This window comes from Erinaceus europaeus, chromosome 14 (genome assembly GCF_950295315.1).
Source record: "Erinaceus europaeus chromosome 14, mEriEur2.1, whole genome shotgun sequence".
NCBI classification, from domain to species: Eukaryota; Metazoa; Chordata; class Mammalia; order Eulipotyphla; family Erinaceidae; genus Erinaceus; species Erinaceus europaeus.
In genome coordinates, this window is record NC_080175.1 from 100,046,848 (window position 1) to 100,073,159 (window position 26,312).

Genomic DNA, 26,312 nt, shown 5'->3' on the forward strand with positions numbered 1-26,312 from the left:
GCCTGGGGGTAAAACAGTGAGGAGAAGCCTGCTGTCTGGGCAGGGGTGAGCCGGGGCCACAGAAAGAGAGGTGCTAGGCTGGGCGACCACCTCTGCGTGAGGTCAGCCTGGACTGAGGAAACAAACACAGGGGAGTCGGAGCTGGGTGGTGGCGCACCCAGTTATGCGCACATAGTACTAAGCGCGAAGATCTGGGTTCGAGTCCCCGGCTCCCCACCTGCAGAAGAGACACTTCACAAGCGGTGAAGCAGGTCTGCAGGTGTCTCTCTTTGTCTCCCCCCCATCTCCCCCTCCTCTCTCAACTTCTCTCTGTCCGAGCCAATAAAATGGAAAAACTGGCCTCCAGGAACAGTGGTGCTGGTGCCAAGCCCAAGATAACCCTGGAGGCAAAAAAAAAAAAAAAAAAAAACAGTTACGTAGCCATGGCAACCAAAGACCTGCTTAAGGTGTTTTTAAATTAGTGATTTGATATTAATTTACAAAAGCATAAGATCACAGGAGTGTGATCCCCGTGTCCCCACCACCAGAGCTCTGGGTCCCCACTGGAAACTGCAGCTGCTCCCCAAGGTCCCAGGAATGGGCTGACTATGCGGGTTCACTATTTAAAATTACACGTATCATTTTTCCCTGCAGTCCTACCTTCTCCTCCTTTCTAAGTCACACCTATACCTATTACTACTTCTGAGTGTCATTTCTTATTTCCTCTTCTCTCTCAGGGTCCTGACAGAGCTTGAGTTCAGAGCCCTCGGTCATTATCCCCTATCATTTCTCCCTCTCTGGGAGCAGGGACCCAAATTCTCTATGGGGAGCAGAAGGTGGGAGTTCCGGCTTCTGTAGTCGCTTCTCCGCTGGCCATGGGTGTTGGCAGGTGGATCCACACCCCCAGCCTGTGTCTGTCTGTATTTCCCTAGTGGGGCAGGGCTCTGGGGAGGGGAGGCTCCAGGACACATGGTGACAGCGTCTGCCCAGGGAGGTCAGGGTGGAATCATAGTAATGTTTGAAACTTGGTGTCTGAAATGCAGTGAGATATAAAGCAGGAAAAATGAATAATGAACAGGAACAACAACAACAAAAAAAGGGAATAAAACAGATGAGAATAGGGATCTCAGGGTGGAAAGAAGTGAGGAAGTCTATTTTAGGTGTGTTCCTAGGGGCCTATGACGTTTGTAGTTTGTACTTGAGTTTGACAGCTAACATGGAGTTGTCTGAGGAGATGGTGTCAGAGTTGAGAATAGGATTATGAAGTTGGATTAGGGCAGAGAGTAGCTTATAATCTTGAAGAAAATCTGTGACTAAAATTAACTGTTAACCCCATCGATCTGCCCCAGGGCCCATGTCAATTCCTGTTTAGCACTGGAGCCTGTGTGGCCTCCGAGTCCCTGTCAGTCTGAGCTCACAGTCCATGGTCACAGCTGGGACATTCTAGGCTGCTCTCACTTCAGGACCCGTCTTCCTCGAGGGGCAGAGCAGGCTGACAAGCCTCCCTTCAGAGAGTAGGGAGTCCCCGCCATGGCTGCTCTGCAGTGAGGGCAGGTCCTGGGGAGGCCACAGGAGGGTTTATCATGATGTTCCTGATGGAAGTGAGGGGGCTGTGAGAGGGCCAGGCCCATTGCATGTCTGCGGCAATCCCAGGATACCCTGGCTAGGACCTCAGAGGATGGGGTGGCCTGGTAGTGACCAAAAAGGTCACCACTAAGTGAACGCTTGTCTTGCCCTCTTCTGGCTTTTATAACCCCTTCTGATCGAAGAGGGATTTTGATGTAAAGGAAAATGCCTTTGCCAGCAAGTTTCCTTGTGCCTTTAAACAGAACATGCCAAGTGACTTGAGGCCTTGTAAGAGCTTTGCCGGGAGTGGCTGCTGTTGTTGCTGTTGCTGTGGGAGACAATTATCTGTTTGTTAGTTTGGTTTCCCAAAGGCACCAGATGTTTTAAAACCTCAAGCCACATGCAGAATCAAAAGTGACTTCATTAAAATGCTAAGCGATAGCAAACCACTTCAAACACTTAAGTCCCCAGCCGTGAGGGATGCTGGTCTCTACAAAACCCTTTAATTTCCCACCAAACATGTCTTTCCATTACCTCATCATTTTCTGTTCTTTGCTCCCAGTGAAGAATTCTCCCAATTATTAGCCTGTGAAGGACTTGAGCTTACTCTGTCTGGGTCTCCTGAGCCACTGAAAAAAAACTTGCGGCCAGGTGGTGGCACACCTGGTTAAGCACACACAGTACGAAACACAAGGATCTGGGTTTGAGCTTCCACGGCCCACCTGCAGGGGGGTCGCTTCACAAGTGGTGAATCAGGTCTGCAGGTGTGTCTGTCTTTCTGTCTCCTACTCTCTCTTCCCTCTTCTCTCAATTTCTCTCTGTCCTATCCAATGAAATGGAAAAAATGGCCACAGGAACAGTGGGTTTGTAGTGCCGGCTCCGAGCCCTAGCAATAACCTTGGAGGCAAGAAGAAACTTAGGTTTGTTGTAAAATCTGTGTTCTTTTCATTTCCTGGAGTTTGTCAAAGGAAATGAAATATATCAGTCCATTATTTAGCTGTCCTTACATTTTTAAGATTTCTGTGTCAGAGTCTCTGTCACAGACTGAAACAATGTACAGGGAAGACTAGTTTTCACTGAATTTCATTCTAGCGTAGTATAAAGTGATGCTGATAAAAATCAGAAATGGATCAGTCACCCATTTTTAACTTAGACATTTAACCATTTGCGATAGTGAAGCCTAGGGTACTTAACGATAGTCGGAGCTAAACAGGAAGCTCTGAGACATCTTTAACAGGTCTTCTTAGACTTCCCAGTCACCAAGTTCCACGGAGAAAAATCGGTGGTTCTGTCGACCCTGACGTGGAGTGGAGGCAGTAGCCTCTTCCTGGGTCTCGCCTACACAGTGACGGGAGCCGTCACATGGCTGGCCTTCTTTTCCATGATGGCGGTTTACGTCACGATGGAAAAAAGAATCTGACCTCACGTCTGCCGGCAAGTCACCCCATAAAGAAGAAGCAAAAAAAAAAAACAAAAAAAAAAAAAACCAAACAGGCAATGAAACAAAGAACCAGAAATGGCCCGTGAAGTACCAAGATCTCGGGCAGCACAGCACTTGGCATGACCGCTGTTTCATCACAGAGAGCGCAAGTGACAGAAGTACAGTCCCAGGTGGATGGTTCATGAAAGTTCCACAGAAAAGGAGAGGAGGAGACAGCAAAGAGGAGGAGGAGGAGGGGGGGGATTATGTGCAGTACAATGTCCTTGCAGTGGCGTAATAAATCCTTTTTGAATGTTAAACCTTGGATATGTGTTTGGAGCCTTTGTCCCTGAAAGCAGGTGACTGACTGCTCAGGGGAGCACCACAGACCAAGAAGAGTTAGTGAGGGGCTGGGTGGCGGTACACACGCTTGAGCACACATGTTACAAGTGCAAGGACCCAAGTTCAAGCCCCTGGTCCCCACCTGCAGGGTTGCTTGGCCAGTGGTGAAGCAGGGCTGCAGGTGGCTCTCTGACTCTCTGCCTCTCTGTCTCCGCTCTGGATTTCTGGCTGTCCCCATCCAAAAAATAAAGATAACAAAAAAATGTTTCTTTAAATTTTTATTTATAAAAAGGAAACACTGACAAAAACCACAGGATAAGAGGGGCACAACTCCACACAATTCCCACCACCAGAACTCCGTATCCCATCCCCTCCCCTGATAGCTTTCCTATTCTTTATCCCTCTGGGAATATGGACCCAGGGTCATTGTGGGATGCAGAAGGTGGAAGGTCTGGCTTCTGTCATTGCTTCCCCGATGAACATGGGTGTTGGCAGGTGGATCCACACTCCCAGCCTGTCTCTCTCTTTCCCTAGTGGGGCAGGGCTCTGGGGAAGCGGAGCTCCAGGACACACTGGTGGGGTTGGCATCATGGTAGCATCTGGCTGAAAAAAGAGTTAATATATAAAGCAGAACAAATTGTTGACTAATCATCCCTTGCTCACTCCAGAGCTAAAGTCATCAAAGCAAGGACTACAAAAGCTGAATAAGGGCAAGAGACGGGCAGACTTTAATGATGACTCAGTGCACGAGGCCTTAGTGCCCAGCGTGTCGTGGACACCTGCTTCTGGCTCAGGACTCCATATGTAAGGGTCTCAGTGTGTCTTCTAGGAGACGTATCTACACACACACGGGACTAGAGATGTTTCTCTAATAGTATCGACACTTTAGCAGCTATGAGAGCGTGTGTTTGGTGCAACTTTCTGTACTCACCTAATATCCTACCCATCCCCAAAGCAAAATGGCCACAGGTACCGACTGAATTCCTGGTGTCCTTCCAAGGTGAGAACCTTCACTGTGATCAGCCTCTCTTAACCGGATGTGGCAATCAGAGCAACGCTCCTTTCCCCTAAAATGCCACCATTGGAATCCCCACAACTGGTAATATTACCTGACAAACTAAAGGAGGCTTTGCAGGTATTAAGAGGGTAATCCGAGATATCTGGATAGGCCCCATGGAAGCAATTACAAAGTTTTTTAAAATGTTGTGTTAGTGACTTAATAATGATTAACAAGATTGTAAGATCACAGGGGTATAGTTCCCACCACCAGAGCTCAGTGTCCTGTCCCCTCCATTGGAAGCTTCCCTATTCTTTATCCCTCTAGAAGATGGACCACCATTCTTTTTTTTTTTTTTTTTTTTTTTTGCCTCCAGGGTTATTGCTGGGGCTCAGTGCCTGAATTATGAATCTTCCTGGAGGCCATTTCTTTCTTTTTGTTGCCCTTATAGTTTATCATTGTTGTTATTGCTGTTGTTTGTTGTTGGATAGGACAGAGAGAAATGGAGAGAGGAGGGGAAGACAGAGAAGGGGAGAGAAAGACAGACACCTGCAGACCTGCTTCACCGCCTGGGAAGCGACTCCCCTGCAGGCGGGGAGCTGGGGGCTCAAACCGGGATCCTTATGCCGGTCCTTGCACTTTGCGCCACGTGCGCTTAACCCGCTATGCTACCACCTGGCCCCAGAATTCTTTATGGGGTGCAGAAAGTGGAAGTTCTGGCTTGGTAATTGCTTCTCCACAGGACATGGGCGTTAGCAGTTAGATCTCTCTTTCCCTAGTGGGGTTGGGCTCTGGAGACAGGAGGTTCTGGGACACGGTGAGGTCGTCAGCCCAGAGAGGTCAGGTCTTCCTAAGATAGAGGTGGACAGTGGCAGAGTAATAGTAGATGGGACGGTGAAAGACACTGGAATTACTTGAGAAAAGGGTGTGCACCGGAGAAGGCACGTGGCCTGTAGAAGCCAAATAAATAAATGACCAAAATAAGAAAGAGACGACTCTCTTAAGCCTCTAGAATTCCTACCAATACCTTGATCGGAAACTTCTGACCTCCAGAGGAGTAAGAAAATGAGTATGTTGCTTTAAGCCCTGGATATGTAGCTACTCGTGAAGTAGCAAGAGAAGACGAACGAACGTCCCAGGGGTTGGGCGATGCTGCTGTTTTCTGAGCAGCTTCTTAAAGCTTTTGTGGTCAGTTCAGGGGTGAGACAGCTTGGAAGGAGCCAAGACGCACATTGAAACCAGGTGAATCATATCAGATCCTGGGCTCCTGCCCGTTTGGCCACATTCTTAAGTTACAGCACTGATGGGAAAAAATGGTGGCTCGTCTGTTTACATCTCCACCTTGATGGTTGGGTGATAGGATGCAGTTTATGGCCCTCCAGAGAGAGAGAGAGAGAGAGAGAGAGAGAGAGAGACAGAAGACTAATTTCAAGGAATTGGTGCACTTGATTTTTTTTTAAAAAAATTTTTAATTGGGGAGGACTAATGGTTTACAGTCGACAGTAAAATACAGTAGCTGGTCCAGGCGTCACATTTCTTCAATTTTCCACATCACACTCTCACCCCCACCCAGGTTCTCCTCCGCCATCATGCTCCAGGACCTGAACCCTCCCCCCAACCCCAGAGTCCTTGACTTTGGTGCCATACACCAACTCCAGTCCAAATGGTGCATGTGAGTTTTAAAAGTAAAACTGAACGAAGGAGTCTGGCAAACTGAAGTTCCAGAAGTCAGAATCCAAGCCCAAAGGCAGTCTGCTGGAAAGTCAGCAAGAGCGAATGAGCGATAAGCCCTGCGTCTGCCTCATGGCCTATGCAGGCTCCCAGCTGATGGATGAGAACCACGCACATCATGGAGAGTGATCTTTATGGGGCCAGGCAGGAGCGCACCTGGCTACGTGCTCACATCGCAGTGTGCACGGACCCGGCTGCAAGGCCCCAGCTCCCACTTGCAGGAGGCAAGCTTCACAAGTGGCGAAGCAGGGCTTCAGGTGTCTGTCTGTCTTTCTCCTTCTCTGTTTACCCCCCTCAATTTAAATAATAAATAAATAAAAATATTTTTAAAAGAGTGACCTTTATTATTGGATAGAAACAGAGAGAAATTGAGAGAGGCTGGGGGAGGGTAGCTGGGTGGTGGCGCACCTGGTTGAGTACACGTTACAGTGCACAAGGACCCCGGTTCAAGCCCCCAGTCCCCACCTACAGGGAGAAAGCTTTGCAAATGGTGAAACAGGGTTGTAGGTGTTTCTCTGTCTCTTTCCCTCTCTATCACCCCTCCCCTCTTGATTTCTGGCTGTCTCTATCCAATAAGTAAAGATAATAAAAAATATTAAAAGAGAGAGGGGTAGGGGGAGACAGAGAGGGAAAGAGACAGACACCTGCAGCCCTGCTTCACCACACACAAGGCTCCCCCCTGCAGGTGGGGACCAGGGGCTTGAACCTGGTCCCCTGCACACTGTAATGTGAGCACTTAACTAGGTGCGCCACCGCCTGGCCCCCAGGAGTGATCTTTACCAGGCTTACCAACTGAGATAGAAATCTCTTCCAATAACAGCTTGACAGAAACATTCGGGATAAAGTTTGAACACCCCTCTCAATTTCTGTCTTCATCCAATAATTAATAATATTAAATTAACAGGTGGGCAGGTGGTGGTGCACCTGGTTGAGCGCACACATTACACGGCACAAGGACCCAGGTTCGAGCCTCCAATCCCCACCTGCTGGGGGAAGCTTAGAGAGGGGTGAAGCAGGGCCGCATGGGTCTGTCTCTTTCCCTCTCTGTCTCCCTCTTCCCTCTCGATTTCTGATAGTCTCTATCTGGTAGATAAATATAGGTAATAATAGTAATAAATTAACGGCATTGACGAGTGTGTATATGCGTCCGTGTGTGTGTGTGTGTGTGTGTGTGTGTGTGTGTGTGTGTGTTGATGTGTCACTGTACAACTTTATAAATCGGACTGGGGGGCAGATCAGGTGGTGGCGCACCTGGTTGAGCACACATGCTGCAGTGTGCAAGGACCTGGCTTCAAGCCCCTAACTCCCATCTGGAGGGAGGAAGCTTCACATGTGGTGGAGCATGGCTACAGCTGTCTTTCGGTCTCTTGGTCTCTATTGCTCACTTCTCTTTCAATTTCTCTGTTTCCATGCAATAAATCACTAAAAGGGTTTTTAAATTTTTTTCATTTTCTTTATTTATTGGATAGAGACAGCCAGAAATCGAGAGGGTAGGGGAGATAGAAAGGGAGAGAGACAGAGAGACATCTGCAGCCCTGCTTTACCACTTGCAAAGCTTTCCCCCTGCAGGTGGAGACTGGGGGCTCGAACCCAGGTCCTTGAGCCCTGTAACATGTGCGCTTAACCAGGTGCACCACCGCCCGGTCCCCAAAAAAGTTTTTTTTAAAAAAAAGAACAAAAGAAAGGAAACTGGGGGCTGGGTGGTGGTGCACCTGGTTGAGCGCACACAAGGATTTGAGTTCAAGCCCCTGATCCCCACCTGCAGAGGGAAGCTTCACGAGTGGTGGAGCAGGGCTGCGGGTGTCTCTCTGTCTCTCTCCCTCTCTATCTTCCCCTCCCCTCTCAACTTGTCTCTGTCTCTATCTAATAAATAAAATAAATAATCAAAATTAAAACGAAACCTCCTGACTTGGGCACAGCAACATAACCTTGCCAGCCTATGCCAAGGCTGCCCAAGGAAGGCTGGTTCTCTCATCTGGTTTGCTTCATGGTTCCGACTTTATTAGCCAAATACTAAAAAAACAAAACCAGTTTTACACAGATGCTGCCATTTTCCTTTGCAGTGTGTCCAACAGAATCATATGCTGTGGGCTGCAGAACAGATTTCTAGGGACTTTTTCACTAGGGTTAAGTGCACATAGTATGAAGCGCAAGGACCTGGTTCCAGGCATAAGGATCCTGGTTCCAGTCCCCGGCTCCCCACCTGCAGGGGGAGTCACTTCACATACAGTGAAGCAGGTCTGCAGGTGTCTAGCTTGCTCTCTCCCTCTCTCTGTCTTCCCCTCTCCTTTCAATTTTTCTCTGTCCTGTGTGGTAAAAATGGAAAAAAAAAAAAAAAATGGCCACCAGGAGCAGTGGATTTGTATTGCTGGCACCGAGCCCCAGTAATAACCCTGGAGGCAAAAATAAAAGAGAAAGAAATTTGGTCCATACTCCCAGAGGGATAAAGAATGGGGACGCTTCCCCCGGCCCTCTGTGAGGTGACTGAAGCTCTCCCACAACAGCTGGAGCTCTTCCGAGTCTGGACACTGAAATATCGCCTAACCAATCTGCCTTGTTTGAGTAGTGCTGGGCTTGCATCCTGCTTCCAGAGGCAGGATGCAGTTTTCTTATTCCTGCTCGCCACAGCTGGAATGGAAAACCTGAGGTCATTGCTCGGGTGGTCAGAGACACCGTGTGCTGCTCACAGAGCCAGTAAGTGTAGGCGTGGGGGAGCTTTTTGCTCTCGTTCTCTGAAACACATGATGGTTATTGCAGAAAAGCATTGCAAAGGGAATGTGTACTCTGCTGATTCTTTCCCCTCCGTAAAGATTTCTCAGTTTCTTAGTTTCAGTCGGCATCTATGAACTGGTCAAGAATTACAAGTGTAATTCTTCTGTGCTAAGTAGGAATAGACATGGGCCCTGGGTCAGATCCATGGGGTAAACAGTCAATGGTATTTATATACTTTCCCCGTATTTGTGAACTGCTCTCTGCCCTGATGCAGCTTCCTAGTCCTATTCCCAACTCTGACACCGTCTCCCCAGACAAGACTTTCAGCCCACCTGCATGTTAGCTGTCAGGCTCAGGCAAAAATTAGTAAAGTCACGGGCCTCTAGGAACACACCTGAAACAGATTTCCTAGCTCGTTCCCACACAAAGAGCCCTTGCTTCATCTGCTCTGTTCCTGCCTTTGGGTTCCTATTTGTTAAATAACTTGTCCCGCTTTATATCTTACTGCCTTTCACCCACCAAGTTGCAGATGACACTAGGATTCCATCCTGACTCCCCTAGGCAGACGACCTCACCAATTGTAGGGAAACTGTGAGGATATGGTAGAGCTGGGTGGAACCTCCCACTGAAAGCTGGGTGCCTGAGGAACACGGTCTTCCTGTCAGCCTCTCTCTACCAGAGACTGAGCACGGGAGAGAACAGCCTTCAGGCACAGCTTCACCTGTCAGACTCTCTGCCTCACAGGGACTCTGCATTCCCAATACAACAGCTGACTTCCTTGCCTTTAAATCAAATGGTCTGCTTATTGGAAAGCTACCAGAGGTTATCATACCTGACCCTGATCGTCTCTGTCATGCACTATGTGATGTTTTTAAAAATCTTTTAAAATTGTGGTCCGGCAGGTGGTGCAGTGGATTAAGCATCAGACTCTCAAGCATGAGGTCCTGAGTTCGATCCCCGACAGCACATGTACCAGAGTGATGTCTGGTTCTTTCTCTTTCCTCCTATCTTTCTCATAAATAAATTCTTTTTAAAAATCTTTTAAAGTTTTTGTAGCTTTATTTATTTCATTTGATAGAACAGAGAGAAATTGCGGAGAGAAAGTCAGACCCTGCAGCACTGCTTCACCGCTCAAGAAGCGTCCCCCTGCCAATGCGGAGCAGAACGAGGGCTTGAGCTTGGGTCCCTGTGACACTGCACGACAGTGCCACAGACACAAGCTGCCACCATGAAGATGAGTGACTTCCAGGAGCTCCAGGAGGTGGTGCTGGCGGCTGGCATGCCAGTGCAGGGAGAGAGTGCGGCACTTGTTAAGGTAACGGGCCTGTTCTGTGTGATGCTGGGGTGGGGAGTACATGAGTTGCACATCACTTATTTTTGAAATTATTAGTAGTTTAATATTCATTGACAAAAATTGTAAGATAATAGGGGTATAATTATTTTTTATTATTTTTTATATATTTATTTATTCCCTTTTGTTGTTTTATTGTTGTAGTTATTATTGGTGTTGTTATTGCTGTCGTCGTTGTTGTATAGGACAGAGAGATGGAGAGAAGAGGGGAAGACAGAGGGGGAGAGAAAGACAGACACCTGCAGACCTGCTTCACCACTTGTGAAGCAGTGAGGAGCTGGGGCTCAAACCCGGATCCTTACGTCGGTCCTTGTGCTTTGCACCACCTGCGCTTAACCTGCTGCACCACCACCTGACTCCCAGGGGTAATTCTATAGAGTTCTTAACACCAGAGTTCTGTGTCCCCATCCTCTCTGCAGGAAACTGCAGTAGTTCTCGCAGGGTCCCTTACATAATTCATTTTAAATATCATTAGAGCACGTTGGGCCAAGGAAGAGGGAATCTCAAACTAGACACATCAGGCACAGAGAACAGAGTGTCACAAGGACAGTAAGACTCCAGGAAGCCGGGACGAAGGTCAGTGCCCGCAGCAATGCCTTTACCCCCACTGACCTGGACCAGACCAGTGACTGCTTACCAGCCCTCTGAAAAGTGACAGTCAGGGTCATTGCTTCATTCCTGGGAGACTAAACACGGCACAGAGAGTAAGGATGCAGACACTACAGTGAAGCGCTCCTAGTCTGAGGTGATCCTGGTTTCACCACCGTGTGACCTTAGGTCCATCCCACGAGCTCTCTGAGCCTCAGTTATCTTGGATCTCTGGCTTGGAGATGAGTGCCAGCCTCTACCCCATGAGGTGTACATGAGGAGAAATCAAGAAGACGCTGAAAAGCCTTGCTTGGTCACTCCCGGTACTTAGTGTGGGCAGTCACTCTGGGTCTCCTGCCTTCCCTGGCTGTAAGGTGACAGAGGTCAGAGTAGCCCCCTATACTTATATAACTATACTTATATATAGTTACTTATATAACTATACTTATATATAGTTACTTATATAACTATACTTATATATAGTTGCTATATATAACTATACTTATATATAGTTGCTTATATATGGTTGCTATATATAACTATACTTATATATAGTTGCTTATATGTAGTTGCTATATATAACTATACTTATATATAGTTGCTTATATGTAGTTGCTATATATAACTATACTTATATATAGTTGCTTATATGTAGTTGCTATATATAACTATACTTATATATAGTTGCTTATATGTAGTTGCTATATATAACTATACTTATATATAGTTGCTTATATGTAGTTGCTATATATAACTATACTTATATATAGTTGCTTATATGTAGTTGCTATATATAACTATACTTATATATAGTTACTTATATGTAGTTGCTATATATAACTATACTTATATAACTATACTTATATATAGTTACTTATATATAGTTGCTATATATAACTATACTTATATATATTACTTATATGTAGTTGCTATATATAACTGTACTTATATATAGTTGCTATATATAACTATACTTATATATAGTTACTTATATACAGTTGCCGTCCTTTTCCCCTATGATCCTGCCTACTCCTTTTTTAATGTTTTCTTTATTGGGGAGGATTAATGGTTTGCAGTTAACAGTAAAATACAGTTGTTGGTACATGCGTAACATTTCTTAGTTTTCCACATAACACTCTAACCTTCTCTTCCTTTCTGAGTCACCCCGACACCTATCACTACTCCCTAGTGTCCCTCCTTTTTCCTCTTCTCTTTCAGAGAAACAGAGCCTGGCTTCTTCTAGTGTTTTCCAGATTCATTTCCCTTTCACTGAAGGTACAAAAACATGATTCCTGGTGAAAAACGCTCAGGTCCTGGTGGAATTCGGGTACAGAACCCTCTGCTCTTATTCCCCTACCTCTTACCCTTCTGGGACTAACATTATTTTTTTTATTGAATTAGTGATTTAATATTTATTTACAGAATTATAAGCTAATAGAGTAATAACTCCACACTGCTCTCACCCCCAGAGCTCTGTGTCTCCATTCCTCCATCGAAAACTGCAGAGGTTCTCCCAAGGTCACAGATATGGGTTGACTTTTATTTCTATAACTACATATACACACTCTTTTTTTCTTTTTTTTAATATTTATTTTATTTATTCCCTTTTGTTTCCCTTGATGTTTCATTGTTGTAATTATTATTATTATTGTTATTGATGTCATCATTGTTAGATAGGACAGAGAGAAATGGAGAGAGGAGGGGAAGACAGAGAGGGGGAGAGAAAGACAGACACCTGCAGACCTGCTTCACCACCTGTGAAGTGACTCCCCTGCAGGTGGGGAGCCAGGGGCTCGAACCAGGATCCTTAAGCTGGTCCTTGGGCTTTGTGCCACCTGCGCTTAACCTGCTGCGCTACCGCCCGGCCCCCGTACTCTTTTTTTCTATGGTCCTGCCTTCTCTTCATTTCTAAGTCATACCTACGCTTGTTTCAACTCCCGAATATCCTTCCTTTCCCCTCTTCTCTCTCTGGGTCTTGATGGAATTGGACTTCAGAGAGCTCTGGTCATCTTTCCCTAACATTTTCTCCCCTCTGAGGTACAGAAGGTGGGAGTTCCGGCTACTGTAACTGCTTCTCCACTGGACATGGGTGTTGGCAGGTGGACCCACACCTGCAGCCTGTGTCTGTCTGTCCCTAGTGGGGCAGGGTTCTGGGGAGGGGAGGCTCTAGGACACATGGTGAGGGCGTCTGCCCAGGGAGGTCAGGATGGAATCATGGCAGCATCTGGAACTTGGTGGCAGAAATGCAGTGAGATGGAAAGCAGGACAAAATGTTTAATAAACAGGAACCATAAATTAGGAATGGAGCAAATGAAAGTACAGACCTTAGGGTGGAAGGAAACTAGGAAGTCTATTTTATGTTCCTGGAGCCTCTGTCTTAGTAATCTTTGTTTGAGCTTGATGGCTAAATGGGGGTGGAGTAGAAGCACTGTCTGGGGAGATGGTGTCGGAGTTGAGAGTGGAACTAGGAAGCAGGGCAAAGACTTGCTCCAAACTTGATGAAAATAAGTAAATACAATGAACTGTTTACCACATAGACCTAACCCACGCACAATGCTTATTCGTGGACTGCATTTATACAACCTCAGAATCAATTTTATTGTATTACAATTTAAAATTAATTCATTCCATGAAAATATTTCCTAGCCATTCATTTATTGCTAAATCCAAACTGGGCCATTTTTTTTTTTTTCTTTTCTAGTTATGAGCAAGAAAGAAGGTGAATAGTTAACTATTCTTGAGTTTAAGTAAACAGTAAGCAGATAAAGAAAGCAGAATACTCAGTTATTAAAAGTAAAGGAACAGGAATCACCTTATGACCCAGCAATCCCACTCTTAGACACTTACCCAGTTATCCAGTGGACACTCAGACACTTAACTAGAAGTCATACATGCAGCCCTCTGTTCACAGCTGCGTTATTCACAATGGCCCGAGAGTAGAAGCAGCCTCAAAGCCCATGTTCAGATGACTGGCTAAAGAAGTTAAGGGGTCTAGACTCTGCAATCATAAAAGCTATCGTGTTTTTGGGGACAGAATGGGTGGGACTGGAGGTGGTCACCCTTAGCAAAATATGTAAAGAGATGAAGGGCAATCGCCAGATGGCTTCACTCATGTGGAATCTAGAGAACTGATTGACATGAACTTTCAAAAAGAAATACAAACAACAGAAGCCAGCAAACAGTAAGGTTGTGAGGACTCTGCTGCTTCTCTCTGGGAGATGGAGACTGGGGACACAGAACTCTGGTGGTGGGTGCGATGTGAAACGAGACATTGTCACCTTACAGCCTTATAACAAGCTATTAACAACAAATAACTGTTTTAGAAAAATAAAGACTTTCTTGTGAAATGTGAGAACTAGGATAGTTACGAGGGTGAGTTGGTGGGGTTGGCTGAGGGGGAGGCACAGAACTGTGGTGTTGGGATGGGGTGACTTGCATGCACCGAGTGTGAGTTTGAACATACTCCTGGAGCCAGAAACTTCTTTAAAACAATGTTAAATCACTAGTAAAAAGTAAAAGCTAAAAACACAAAAGGGGATGGAGTGATGGCAACTGTGTCTTTCAAATGCCTTCCCTCCCGGCACGTCACAACGTCAGGCTTGTTATATGCTTCCTGTCTTGGTAGTTTCATCGGGAATTAATAGTTCTCATATCAATAGGGAGTTTTATTAGCCAGAGTTTATTGGGCTCACTGAAAACAGTCTCACTATTTAAACCGTTCAGAAAGCTCTTCATCGACAGACATCTCATGCCGCTACATCACCAGAGAGAACTGTAAGATGCTCTGTAGAGGACATCTGAGCACAAGGAATGCATTCTCCTGGGACGCCCTGGGTCTCCACATGGGCCTTGCAAAGACACTGACCCCTTTGAAACGAGACTGCAAGAGCCAGTGAACCGAGGGCGACTTCCAGTTACACAGATTCTTCTGAACTTTGGTTCCCAAGGAAGACGAAATAAAAGACTCATCAGAAGACCCAAAATAGAATCTGTCACATACCAGTTCTATGAGGTAAGGCCTGCTCTCACAGAGGCATTAATAAGAAGGGAGACAGATAATCCGGGCCTCTTTTAATGTGATTTGTTGGCTTTTAGAGACTCCGAGACAGTGGGGGAAAAAATCTCCTGTTCTCTAAGAATACATTAGAACATCAATACAGAGCGCAGGGACTCTCACACTGAAAGCAGTGTTGAAAGCCTACGATCAAGACTAGCAGTTTCTAACTCCCCAGTCTCCTTCCAGCCAGCTCAGGAACCACTGGTCTTCCAGCCAATGCGGAGAAAGCCTGTATTTCAGTATTCTTATCTTTGACCTCTTTTTGTCTAAAGCATGAAGCAGCATCGTTGGGAGGTTTAGATAGCTCACAGCTTCATGGGAAGTTCTTGGGTTTACATCACTGAGAGTTTCACCACGGAGGTCCATTCTTGACCCCTGGAATTCACAATCTGTTGTCCTCTTAACATGAGCTGTGCATTTTCCGGGATCAGCCACAGCCTTGGGAAGCCAACTAGAGTTCATCCAAGAGAGTTGGCCTCCATTCTATGCTCTCCTGAGGTAGCTCTTGTGAACCAGGAACAGTAACTCAGGCACAAGCTCCTCTGTGGACAACAGAGCCCCCATCTGGGTGGGGCTTCCCTTGACTGTTCACTGATTTTAGCAGTTTAGCAAAAGGAGGAAAAGACTCCTCACTGCGCGGGGTTAAATATCCTTCCCTGGGAGTGAACTGGAGAAGGCGTTCTGACTCACGGAAAGCATCTGGGGAGAAACCTGATGTCCTGGGGCCCGCCTTCACCTCAGTACCACCTCTCTGGCACTCCCTTCCCTTGTATCTCCTGAGCAATTTAACTGTCAGGGTTTAACAAAGATTTCTCTGTCAGCAGCCAGACTTTGTCTCCGTCAAAGTCTCGAATGGAACTGGCATACTGTCTGAAAACTCCAGGGCTCTCCAGGGCAAGTCTTAGTTGTTTGACTTTAATGCCGCCCTACCCACTTTTTGCTCTGTGCAGTTTAACTCTATCTCCCACGTGTTGAGTCCACTTTGATTTTCCCACTGTGGGTCCCAAACATGTTTCAAAGTTTTAACCCTACCTCCATGTGGCTCTGACTTTACTCTGCTCCAGTGTGTTTCTACAGTTACCCACTCCTTCTTCTTGTTGTTGTTTGTCTTTCTGCTCAAGGCAGTTATTCCTTGACTTTTATTTATTAACACGTGTTAATTTTTTTTCTTTTTACCCCCATGCCCTTTAACACTTGACTTGACTTTAAGCTGATTAGGGACCCAACAAACATATGCTAATTCTTGAGAAGTGACCGACAATTAATTTTAAGCTTTCTTTTATTCTCACCCTTTCTAAACTGTTACAATGGGTATATTGTATTCTAAAGAATACAGTTTTCACCTCAGACAGTTGAAAGAAAGTTTAAAGATATGCAAAATTAATAGAGGTGGTCTCTGGACCTCTTCCCAAAATACAGCTATATCAGTTGAGATCTGGATACAAGTTGGAGATTATTTATTGAAAAATATTGGTCAAGTCACAGCAAAACAACTTTGGACGTATAAGCTCTGCCTTTCTGCTCTAAATCAATTGCAGGCTTTTTTGCAGGACTATTCCCTAAAGCCTCCTCCTTCTACTTCCAATTCTACTTCTCCTTCCTCCTCTTCTCAGATACAAACTCTGTCACGCCTGAAACCCAAACATCCTCACATTTTCTACTGAACCTAAACCAGCTCACCTGCCTTTATATGGGCCTTATCTGTACTGTCTCACTATTCCACACACCACCCCACCACCACAATCTTTGATCCATGGAAATCCTTTCCTTAGCCCATTTCCTCCATGCAGCCTCTGGAGCCTCCACCCCCACCCCCTCTTCCTGTGTGGTCACCTTTCCACTTCTACGCTTCTACTACGCACACTTCAACCAGCTGCTTCCTGTGACTCCACACCATTTAACCCATTCTTACCCCTCCCACCTCTCCCTACTGTGCCAGGTGACTCACTCAACCTCTTCCTAACTCCTCAGCCTCCCTTGCCGTCACCCACAACAGACCCAGACTTGCCTGCTACCAGTGATAACAACAAAAATATTCCTATTGAGCACGGCCTTAAATTTGATGTTTTTCCCATGCTCCTACAGGAGAAGGAACTGAGATGGAATATAAAGTTTGGCCAGATCAGGTTCCCAGAGATAGCTCACCCAGTTAGTGGGTGAGAGTGCCGTTACTTCTCCCAGTGAACATATGAACATTAGAAAAAATGGCAGGCGGGAGTCGGGCAGTAGTGCAGTGGGTTAAGCACATGTGGCGCAAAACTCAAGGATTGGCATGAGGATCTCGATTCGAGTCCCCGGCTCCCCACCTGCAGGGGAGTCGCTTCACAGGCGGTGAAGCAGGTCTGCAGGTGTCTGTCTTTCTCTCCCCCTCTCTGTCTTCCCCTCCTCTCTCCATTTCTCTGTCCTATCCAACTATGACTGTCAGGCTAGCTACGCGCGAGAGAGATGACCCAGGAACCAAGCTCGGCAGTGAGGCCATTCAAATCTTTATTCATCTGAGCACCCCAGAGTCAGGCGGTAGCACACCTGGTTAAGCCACATGGTGCAAAACTGCAATGGCCAGCGTCAGCCTCTTGGTCTGCGTGCACGCTTTTCGAGGCCAGAAAATGGAGCAGGCAAGTCGGAAACGGAAGTGGCTTGACAATACCATACATGGTTAGGAAAGGGGTGGAGAAAGGTAAAAGAGGACTGAGAAAGGTAGGGATTTCCTTAGCAACTGCTGCTAGGAGTTTAACTGGTAGGATTAATAATACCCTTCAGAGAATTAGGGAGGAGGCCTTTCAGGCAAAACCATGATTATGTAGATGGTAAGGGAGCAGGCTGTAGTATCAGGAGTGCAGGGTGCTTTGTGAGACCAGGGGTCTGATAAGATGAGGCAAACCTTGGGGGGTCTCGTGTCCCTCCTCGCTTGACCTCTCAGTAGAGAGAGAGAGACTGACAGGATAGATGTACCCCTCAGGTCAAGCCCTGCCAAGCTCAACCACATCCTCACAATTTCCCTACAAATGATGACATCAATAACAACAATAATAATAACTACAACAGTAAAACAACAAGGGCAACAAAAGGGAACAAATAAATATATATTTTTTAATTTTAAAAAAGAAAAAATTACAGGCACCTTGCTGTTCAATCAGCAGTCAGAATGAGCGACAAGTTACCTAGCACTCATGTAGAGTCTTTCAGCTGTTATTCAGAAAGCCACAGAACCCTACAGAGAATTTGTGGACAGGTTACAAGAAGCTATCAGTAGACAAGTAGACAATGAAGAAGCAGCTAGAATTTTAATTAAGTGACTAGCCTATGAAAATGCAAGCCAAGATTGTAAAGGAATTCTTGGGCCACTTAAGGATCTAGATTTCAGTATTTCTCAGATGATAAAAGCATGTACTGAGGTACAGACTCACCCCCATGTAACCTGCTAAGTTTAAGTTGCTAAGGGGCTGGAGGGGTGGTGCACCTGGTTCAGCACACACATTACAATGTATAAGGACCCCAGTTCAAGGCTCCAGTCCCCACCTGCAGGGGGAAAGCTTCATGAGTGGTGAAGCAGGGCTGCGGGTATCTCTCAGTTGCTCTCTATCGCCCCCTTTCTCTCAATTTCTGGCTGTTTCTATCAAATAAATATAGATACTTCTTGTTGTGCGGGCCACGGAGAAGAGGCAGATACTAAAAAATAAGTTGGGGGGGCTGGGTGGTGGCGCACCTGGCTGAGGTGTCTCTGTCTCTCTATCTCCACACTCTCAGTTTCTGGCTGTGTCTATCCAATAAATAAAGATAATAAAAAATTTTTTTTAATTTAAGTATTGATTCCCTCCCTTTTCCTCTATCCTACATTCCCCCTTTAAAAAATTATTTTAGGGAGTCGGGCAGTAGCGCAGCAGGTTAAGCGCAGGTGGCACAAAGCACAAGGACCGATGTAAGGATCCCGGTTTGAGCCCCCGGCTCCCCACCTGCAGGGGAGTCGCTTCACAGGTGGTGAAGCAGGTCTGCAGGTGTCTGTCTTTCTCTCCCCCCTCTGTCTTCCCCCTCTTTCCAGTTCTCTCTGTCCTATACAACAATGATGACATCAATAACAACAACAGTAATAACTACAACAATAAAACAACAAGGGCAACAAAAGGGAATAAATAAATGGAAAAAAACTTTAAAAAAAAAGAAAAGAAAAGAAAAATATTTTAGTTATCTTTATCTTTATTTACTTATTGGATATTGTTGTATGCTTTACATTGGTTTGTTCTAGCCCTCCCCCGCCAAGAGAATTGGATCAGTCCAGTTAGTTTCATGGGCCGCTTGGCCCCGCCCCGAGGAACCCCGCCTGAGTTAGAGAGTTCCACAGTTGGAAAGTTGCAGAGTTCCAGAGTTCGAGAGTTGGAGAGGGTTCCTGAGTACAGAGTAGAAGAAAGAGTGCTTGGGCCGCCGCAAAGAGGCAGCAGATTTCTGTTTGGTGATTAGTTTGTCTTAGTTTATGAATCGTTGTTCCTGAATAAAGAAATACAGCTTCCCTGCCCAGCCATATGTCTCTGGTCATCTCTGTTACCCGCCCGTGAAGCTAGCCCAGCCGGCTGGAGTCTTCAGAATTTTAACAACAGGATATAGTCAGGAATTGAGTGAGAAGAGGGAGGCAGAGAGAGAGAGAGACAGGGAGAGAGAGACACCTGTAGCCTTGCTTCACCACTAGCAAAGCTTCCCCCCCACAGATGAGGACCAGAGGCTCAAACCCAGGTCCTTGTTCATTTGGCAAGTGTGCACAACCAGGTGTGCCACCACCCGGCCCCATGCTACAATCTCTTATTCCAGTTTAACTGCTCAGCATAGTCCACAGATGTAGATAAGCCAGACAGTGTGTGTAAACAAAACTGTGTAAGTTCTGTTCTCAGTGTTTGGCTACTAACCTTGCGGTGAAACCTGGATGCTTGGAGTGTTTTCTGTGTCTTCAATTTTCCTGACTCTGGTGTGGAGTTCAGTTCCCCTGGGCTCCACAATCTGGGCAGCATTTGTCTCCATTGTCTGTAGAAATAAAAGGTGTAATTAGTACTTCTGAGAAACACTCAAGTAAAATCTGGAGAATGTAATTTTGCTTGATTGTTGGGCTTCCTTTTATCTGTAGTAACAAAGACATCACTTAACTATGACCTCCCCAGAGGGCAGTGATGGTCTGAAGAGAAGCTGTAAAGAATAAAGTTGAATCACATGATTACCTTTGAGTCATCTTAAATTATTTAAGCACAAGAGAAAAATAAACGAGTAAAAATAAAAGTAAAAACACCTTGCATTTGAAAGATATCTGTGGCTCATAGGATTATTTATATATATTAAACCTCTCCACAGAGAAAAATACAAATGTTGGGCCTTGGGTGATGGCATACTCCGTAGAGCATGTATGTTACTATGCCCAAGGACCCAGGTTCAAGCCCCTGGTCCACACCCGCCCTGCAGGGGGGAAGCTTTACAAGTAGTGAAGCAAGGCTGCAGGTGTGTTTCTTTCTCTTTATCTGCCCCTCCCCATCCCAGTTTCTCTCTGTCCCAAAATAAAATAAATTAAGAGTAAGTACATAAACGAAACCTTACAAATAAAACAAAGGAGAGAGAGTGAGCAAGGTCTAAAGATCGCAGCCAGCAGGTGTCTCTCTTGTATCACTTGTGGGAATGCGGACTGGATCAGCCCTTTTTGCCAAATGACTTTGCGGAATCACTAGATTGCAAGACTGTGGCCGGGGTATGTTGTCAGAGATCAGACGAGATGGGGCGTGTTCAGGGTGATATGGCCGTAGACTGTTTTCACATCTCCCCCAAGTAAGTGGCAGCACATGTCGCCCACCACCGAGTGGTCTAGAGACGAGCTTTTTCATCGTATGTAATCATAAGACTTAGAAAGAGTCGGCATGTAGGGGCAAAAGACCCTAAAACGCCCTCTGCAGGAAGGCCGCCCGAGGGCTCCCAGTGACCGTGGTGTTTGCTTCATCGGTATCTACGTGCTGGGGGAGAAGCAGACCCTCCTCTCTCCGCTCCTCTACTTAACGGTCAACATGAGGCCCAAAGACTTGCCTGCTGCTGGGACCGGTGCTGTCTGGAAGCCACTTTCTGGTGCTTCCACAGCCTTCACACTCACATGGTCTCGGCTGGCAGAAGGCCAGATTCAAACAGGACGCACATTTAATCAGGAGTTAATCATGGTTTCCTGATAGATGGCTTTTTGTTTGGCTCACGCTTTAAGGTATGAGCCTACACAAATACTGGCTAATCTTGCTCTCACAGCAAGAAAGTTTATGGGATTCAAATGTCTCACAAATGACAGTATCGCCGGTTCCGGGTCACGGATGATCTCAGTTAAAGAGCAATTACACTAAGTCGCTTAAAGAGGAAGCTAATGAACGAGATAGCCGTCCTTCCTTTGATAGCAGTGACCTTTGTTCAGCAGTGCAGTGGCAGCTATGATCCTCTTACTATCTCCAAGCATGGCACGGGTGCATTTTCTTCTCCTTCAAACCTGATCGTTGAGTTGTTACGCACCTTTGGGCAGCTGACGACACAAACGGCACAGCACAACGTAGACAGGCCTGGGGCTGAGCAGACAGGCGTGGCCCTTGTCACGGGTCCTCCTCTGGTCTCAGTCATCGCGTTTCTGCGAGCATAGCATAGAGGCCGGCACCATCAGGAAAGCAGGGTCAGAAGAATGAACCGGGCCTGTAAGTTATATGAAACACAAGTGGAAAAGGGACACTTAAGAACTGGATAGAGGGAGGCCGGCGGTAGCGCAGCGGCTTAAGCGCATGTGGTGCAAAGCACAACGACCGGCGGAAGGATCCGGGTTCCAGCCCCCAGCTCCCCACCTGCAGGGGAGTCATTTCACAGGTGGTGAAGCAGGTCTGCAGGTGTCTGTCTTTCTCTCCTCCTCTCTGTCTTCCCCTCCTCTCTCCATTTCTCTCTGTCCTACCCAACAAAGACATCAATAACTGCAACAACAATAAAAAACAACAAGGGCAACAAAAGGAAAAATATAAAAAAGAGACATCTAAAAAAAGAAAAGAAAATACAGTTTATTATTCCATGGAGTTATGTGAATTTCTCTAGTAAGATCTATCACTCAGCTTTTCTGTTGGGTGGCCTAAAATTAGAAATAAGTTGAGAAATGTGAATGACAGACAAAAGATGTGAGGACTGAGAGAAAGCAACATTAAAATGCTAGACTCTTGAGTTCAAGCTGGTGAACTTGCTAGAGAAATCTCAGGGTGGAATGGCCTGGGAGTGCCAGGGGCCAGCCCTGGCATGTTATTGGGGACCCTGAAAGGTGAGGGGCGTCAGCAGAATGAGGTGGGAGACACGTCAACTGCTTCCGGAGCAGGAGAGAGGCATCTCCACTTTCTCTTCTGCAGAGGTTGATTGTTTCTACACTTTTCACCCAGATAAAACATGTCTCATTTCATTATTTTTGCAGAATTCTTTACACAACTGCTTACCATAAAATTCATTTCTTATGTTAGCAGTTAACCTATTTTTTTCTTGAACAACCTTCTTGGAATACCATGAGTTTTCTATAAAGCATCTATTCTTTCTAAAAGGTCAGTTTCTGTGAGGCAAATTCTCTTGTTTAGTTGTCTTTGTTTCTGGCAAACACATACCTGGGGGGACAGGGCTTTGCTAGTTTCTTTATAGATGGTAACTCACTGACCTCAACCTGCTTGCTTTTAGTGTAGAACGCATGACCACGGTATTCATCACAGATGCCCGTAAACGGAAGAGGGGGGTCAGTAGGTGGGGGTAATTGGTATGGGCCCTGCACCTTGGAGGAGACCACAATCTACCATCTAGTCTATAAGCTGCCCAAGACGGTTCTTGTGCTGTGGGAAGAGCCCAAGGTTCTTATTCTCGTGTCTGTTTAGCCAGTTTGGTTCCGTAGCAGTTGCAGGCTGGGAATAGACAGCTTCCTCTGGGATCTTTTTGATGAGTGCAGCAGATTCTGCTTCTCGGCCATCTTTGCTGTGATTGCTATTTTTACGTGCTTCCCCTGCAAGGTTCTTGTGATCAAAGCAGCCAGTGAGTCCCCAAATTATCAGTGCGATCATAAGCAGAAAGATGGGTAGCTTCGGTTTTGTCCAGGACTTTCCGCTTTGCCAGCAGCCTCAGGCTACCGGCTTTGTCAGGCAGCAGACTTGACGTTGCCTCGGCCGTGGGAGGCTGTGTAGCGAGCCAGCACCTGACTTGCAAGGATGGAACCCCAACCTGGACTCCTGGCGCCACATACGCCAGAATGTCGCTTTGATTTTCTCTGTTATTCACTCCTTCCCTCTCTTAAAAACAAAAACAAACAAAACAGAGAGTTAGGGGCCTGGTGGTAGCGCAGCGGGTTAAGCCCACTTGGTGCGAAGCACAAGGACTGGCCCAAGGATCCCGGTTCGAGCCCCCGGTTCCCCACCTGCAGGGGAGTTGCTTCACAGGCGGTGAAGCAGGTCTGCAGGTGTCTAACTTTCTCTCCTCCTCTCTGTCTTCCTTTCCTCTCTAGATTTCTCTCTGTCCTGTCCTACAACAACGACAGCAATAACAATAAGGGCAATGAAATCAGAAAAAATGACCTCCAGGAGCAGCGGATTCATAGTGCAGGCACCGAGTCCAGCAATAATGCTGGAGGTGGCGAAAGGAAGGGAGGCAGGGAGGGAGGAAGGAAAGAGGGAAGGAAGGAAGGAGGGAAGGAAGGGAGGGAGGAAGGGAAGGAGGGAGGGAGGGAGGGAGGAAGACAGTGAACCAGGAGGTAGCACAGTGGCTTGGGGATGAGGTCCTGAGTGTGATCCCCAGAACTGCGTGCACAAGGGGTGCTTTCCATCAGCACGGTTGGTGCCCCTTGAGAAGCTTTCCAGGAATCTCTACAACTGGCCGAGAGATACACTGGCGAAACTACGTATCAAGTACAGGACAAGCACTGTCCCTGTGGCAGCCTTTACTGACACCGTCAAACAAGTAAAGGCGGAAAATCTTGAGGCCCCACTAGAACCCCGGGTCTATTTCCTCTCTCGCTTGAGGCCAGACCCCGTAAACCTAATACAGGTTTGGGTACTAGGAATGATACTCAGTGCTCTAGTGACAGGGAGAAAGTCTAAGCTCCTTAGACAAAGAAGTGACTACAAAAGCTGCACAGGGTAAGAGACTGGCTCAGTTAACGACGACCTTCTTGGCCACTATCAGACCACCCCATCCAAGGCCCTAGACAGGGAACTGGATTCCCAGATTGATATGATGGGCCTGGACCTCTCACAGATCCCTCTCTCCACCCTCACTGTCACCTCTCTCAGGACAGTCATCGCAAGCCCTTCTGTGGCCTCCCCAGGACCTGCCCTCACTGCAGAGCAGCCATGGTGGGGACTCCCCACTCTCTGAAGGGAGGCTGGTCAGCCTGCTCTGCCCCTCAAGGAAGACGGGTCCTGACATGAGAGCAGCCTGGAAGGTTCCAGCTGTGCCCATGGACTGTGAGCTCAGACTGACAGGGACTCGGAGGGCCACACAGGCTCCTGTGCTGAATATGAATAGACATGGGCCCTGGGTCAGATCTATGGGGTTAACAGTTAATTGCACTTATATATTTTCTCCAGATTTTGGAACAGCTCCTAACTTCCTAGCTCTACTCTCAACTCTGACACCATCTTCCCAGATAATGTTTCTACTCCACCCCCTTTTAGCTGTCAAGCTCAAGCAAAAATTACTAAGACAGAGGCTCCAGGGACATAAAATAGACTTCCTAGCTTCCTTCCACCTTAGGGTTCCTACTTTCATTTGCTTTATTCATACTTTATGGTTCCTGCTTATTAAATATTTTGTCCTGCTTTCCACCTCACTGCCTTTCAGCCACCAAGTTGCAGACACTACCCAATATGCCATCCTGACTTACCTGGGCAGACAACCTCACCCATGTGTCCTGGAATTTCACCTCCCCAGAGCCCTGCCCCACTAGGGACAGACAGAGACAGGCTGGGGGTGTGGGTCCACCTGCCGACACCCATGTCCAACAGAGAAGCAATGACAGAAGCCAAGTCTCCCCATAAAGAATTTGGGTCCATCCTCCCAGAGTTTGGGAAAATGATAGTGGAAGTAAACCAGGGGTCTGTACCCCCATTCCACCAGGAACTGAAATGATTTTTTTTACCAGAAATCTTGTTTTTATACCGTCAATGAAAGAGAAGTGAATCTGGAAAACACCAGAGAAAGCCAGGCACTGTTTCTCTGACCTGAGAGAGAAGAGGAATAAAGGAAGGATGTCCAGAAGTAGTAATAGGTGTAGGGGTGACTTAGAAAGGAAGAGAAGGCAGGATCATTGAAAAAATGGGAAGAAAAAGATAGAGAATCAGCCCAGAGGGTGACCTTGGGAGAACCACTGCAGTTTACAACAGTGGGAATGAGGACACAGCCCCAGCGGTCAGAACCATAAGGAATTATACCCCTATTCTTTTTTTTAAAAGGTTTTTTTTATATTTATTTATTTCCTTTTGTTGCCCTGTTATTTTATTGTTGTAGTTATTATTGTTGTTGTTATTGACGTCATTGTTGTTGGATAGGACAGAGAGAAATGGAGAGAGGAGGGGAAGACGGGGAGAGAAAGACAGACACCTGCAGACCTGCTTCACCGCCTGTGAAGCGACCCCCCTGCAGGTGGGGAGCCAGGGGCTCGAACCGGGATCCTTAGGCTGGTCCTTGTGCTTTGCGCCACGTGCGCTTAACCTGCTGCGCTACCACCCGACTCCCTATACCCCTATTCTTTTGCAATCTTGTAAATCAATATTAAATGACTAACAAAAAATAAATGAGTCATAAGTAAACTGTGGGACAAGGACCAGGTCTCTATCTCCATCTGACAGTGGCTCTGATGTCCCTGTCAGTCCAGCGGAGAAACGACAGCCGGCCCCTGCTGGACTCTGCTTGCTCCCCAGAGAGTGCAGAAGACTTTGTACTCTAAACCCAGGCTCCCATCTGCTTCCAACAGAGTCCGTCCATAGAATCTTTCTTCTTTCCTCTCGATAGAGGGTGAGACACAGAGAGGGACAGTGAGAGAGAGAGGAGAGACACACGACAGCATGCCCAAAACTTTGCCCTGCGTGTGTTTCTGTGTGGTGAGACATGGCCCATGGCTTGAATCTGGGTCCCTGCTCATGAGAAAGCTGCATGGAGTCTCCGGGCTTGCTCCCGGCCAGCCCCCAGCAGTAGGACGACGTGCCGTCACACACAGTTTCACCTTACCAGGAAAATGAACGAGGTGCCACAGTGAATGTGCCCGTGTTTCTACAAGGCAGATGGAAAACTGAACCCCAGAATACTTACGTAACCTGACTCAGCTAGTTAAAAAAGTTTACTTCCTTTACTTATTCATGGGATAGAAACAACCAGCAACCAGGAAGGAATGGAGAGACAGAGAGGCAGAGAGACACCCGCAGCCCTGCTTCACCACTTGGAAAGCTTTCCCCCTGCAGGTGAGCACTGAGGGCTTAGCCCAGCTCCTTGTGCGCAACTGCCATGTGAGAGCTTAACCAGGTGCACCACCACCTGGCCCTCACAACGAATTTTTGCCAAAGCGAGACTATAACCA

General features: G+C 46.7%; 1 protein-coding gene across 3 annotated transcripts in view; it reads left to right on the forward strand.

Moving 5' to 3' along the window:
• Positions 1–3,744, forward strand: part of LOC103125911 (cell cycle control protein 50C-like) — a 22,818-nt gene extending 19,074 nt beyond the window's left edge. Inside the window, exon 7 of one of the 3 annotated variants that reach the window (XM_060172181.1) lies at positions 2,793–3,744. In XM_060172181.1, coding sequence (XP_060028164.1) covers positions 2,793–2,965 — 173 coding nt within the window. In that variant the 3' untranslated portion in view covers positions 2,966–3,744. The remainder of the gene's footprint in view (positions 1–2,792) is intronic. The other 2 variants (XM_060172180.1, XM_007536759.3) reach the window with 2 other exon arrangements.
• Positions 3,745–26,312: the final 22,568 nt, after the last annotated feature.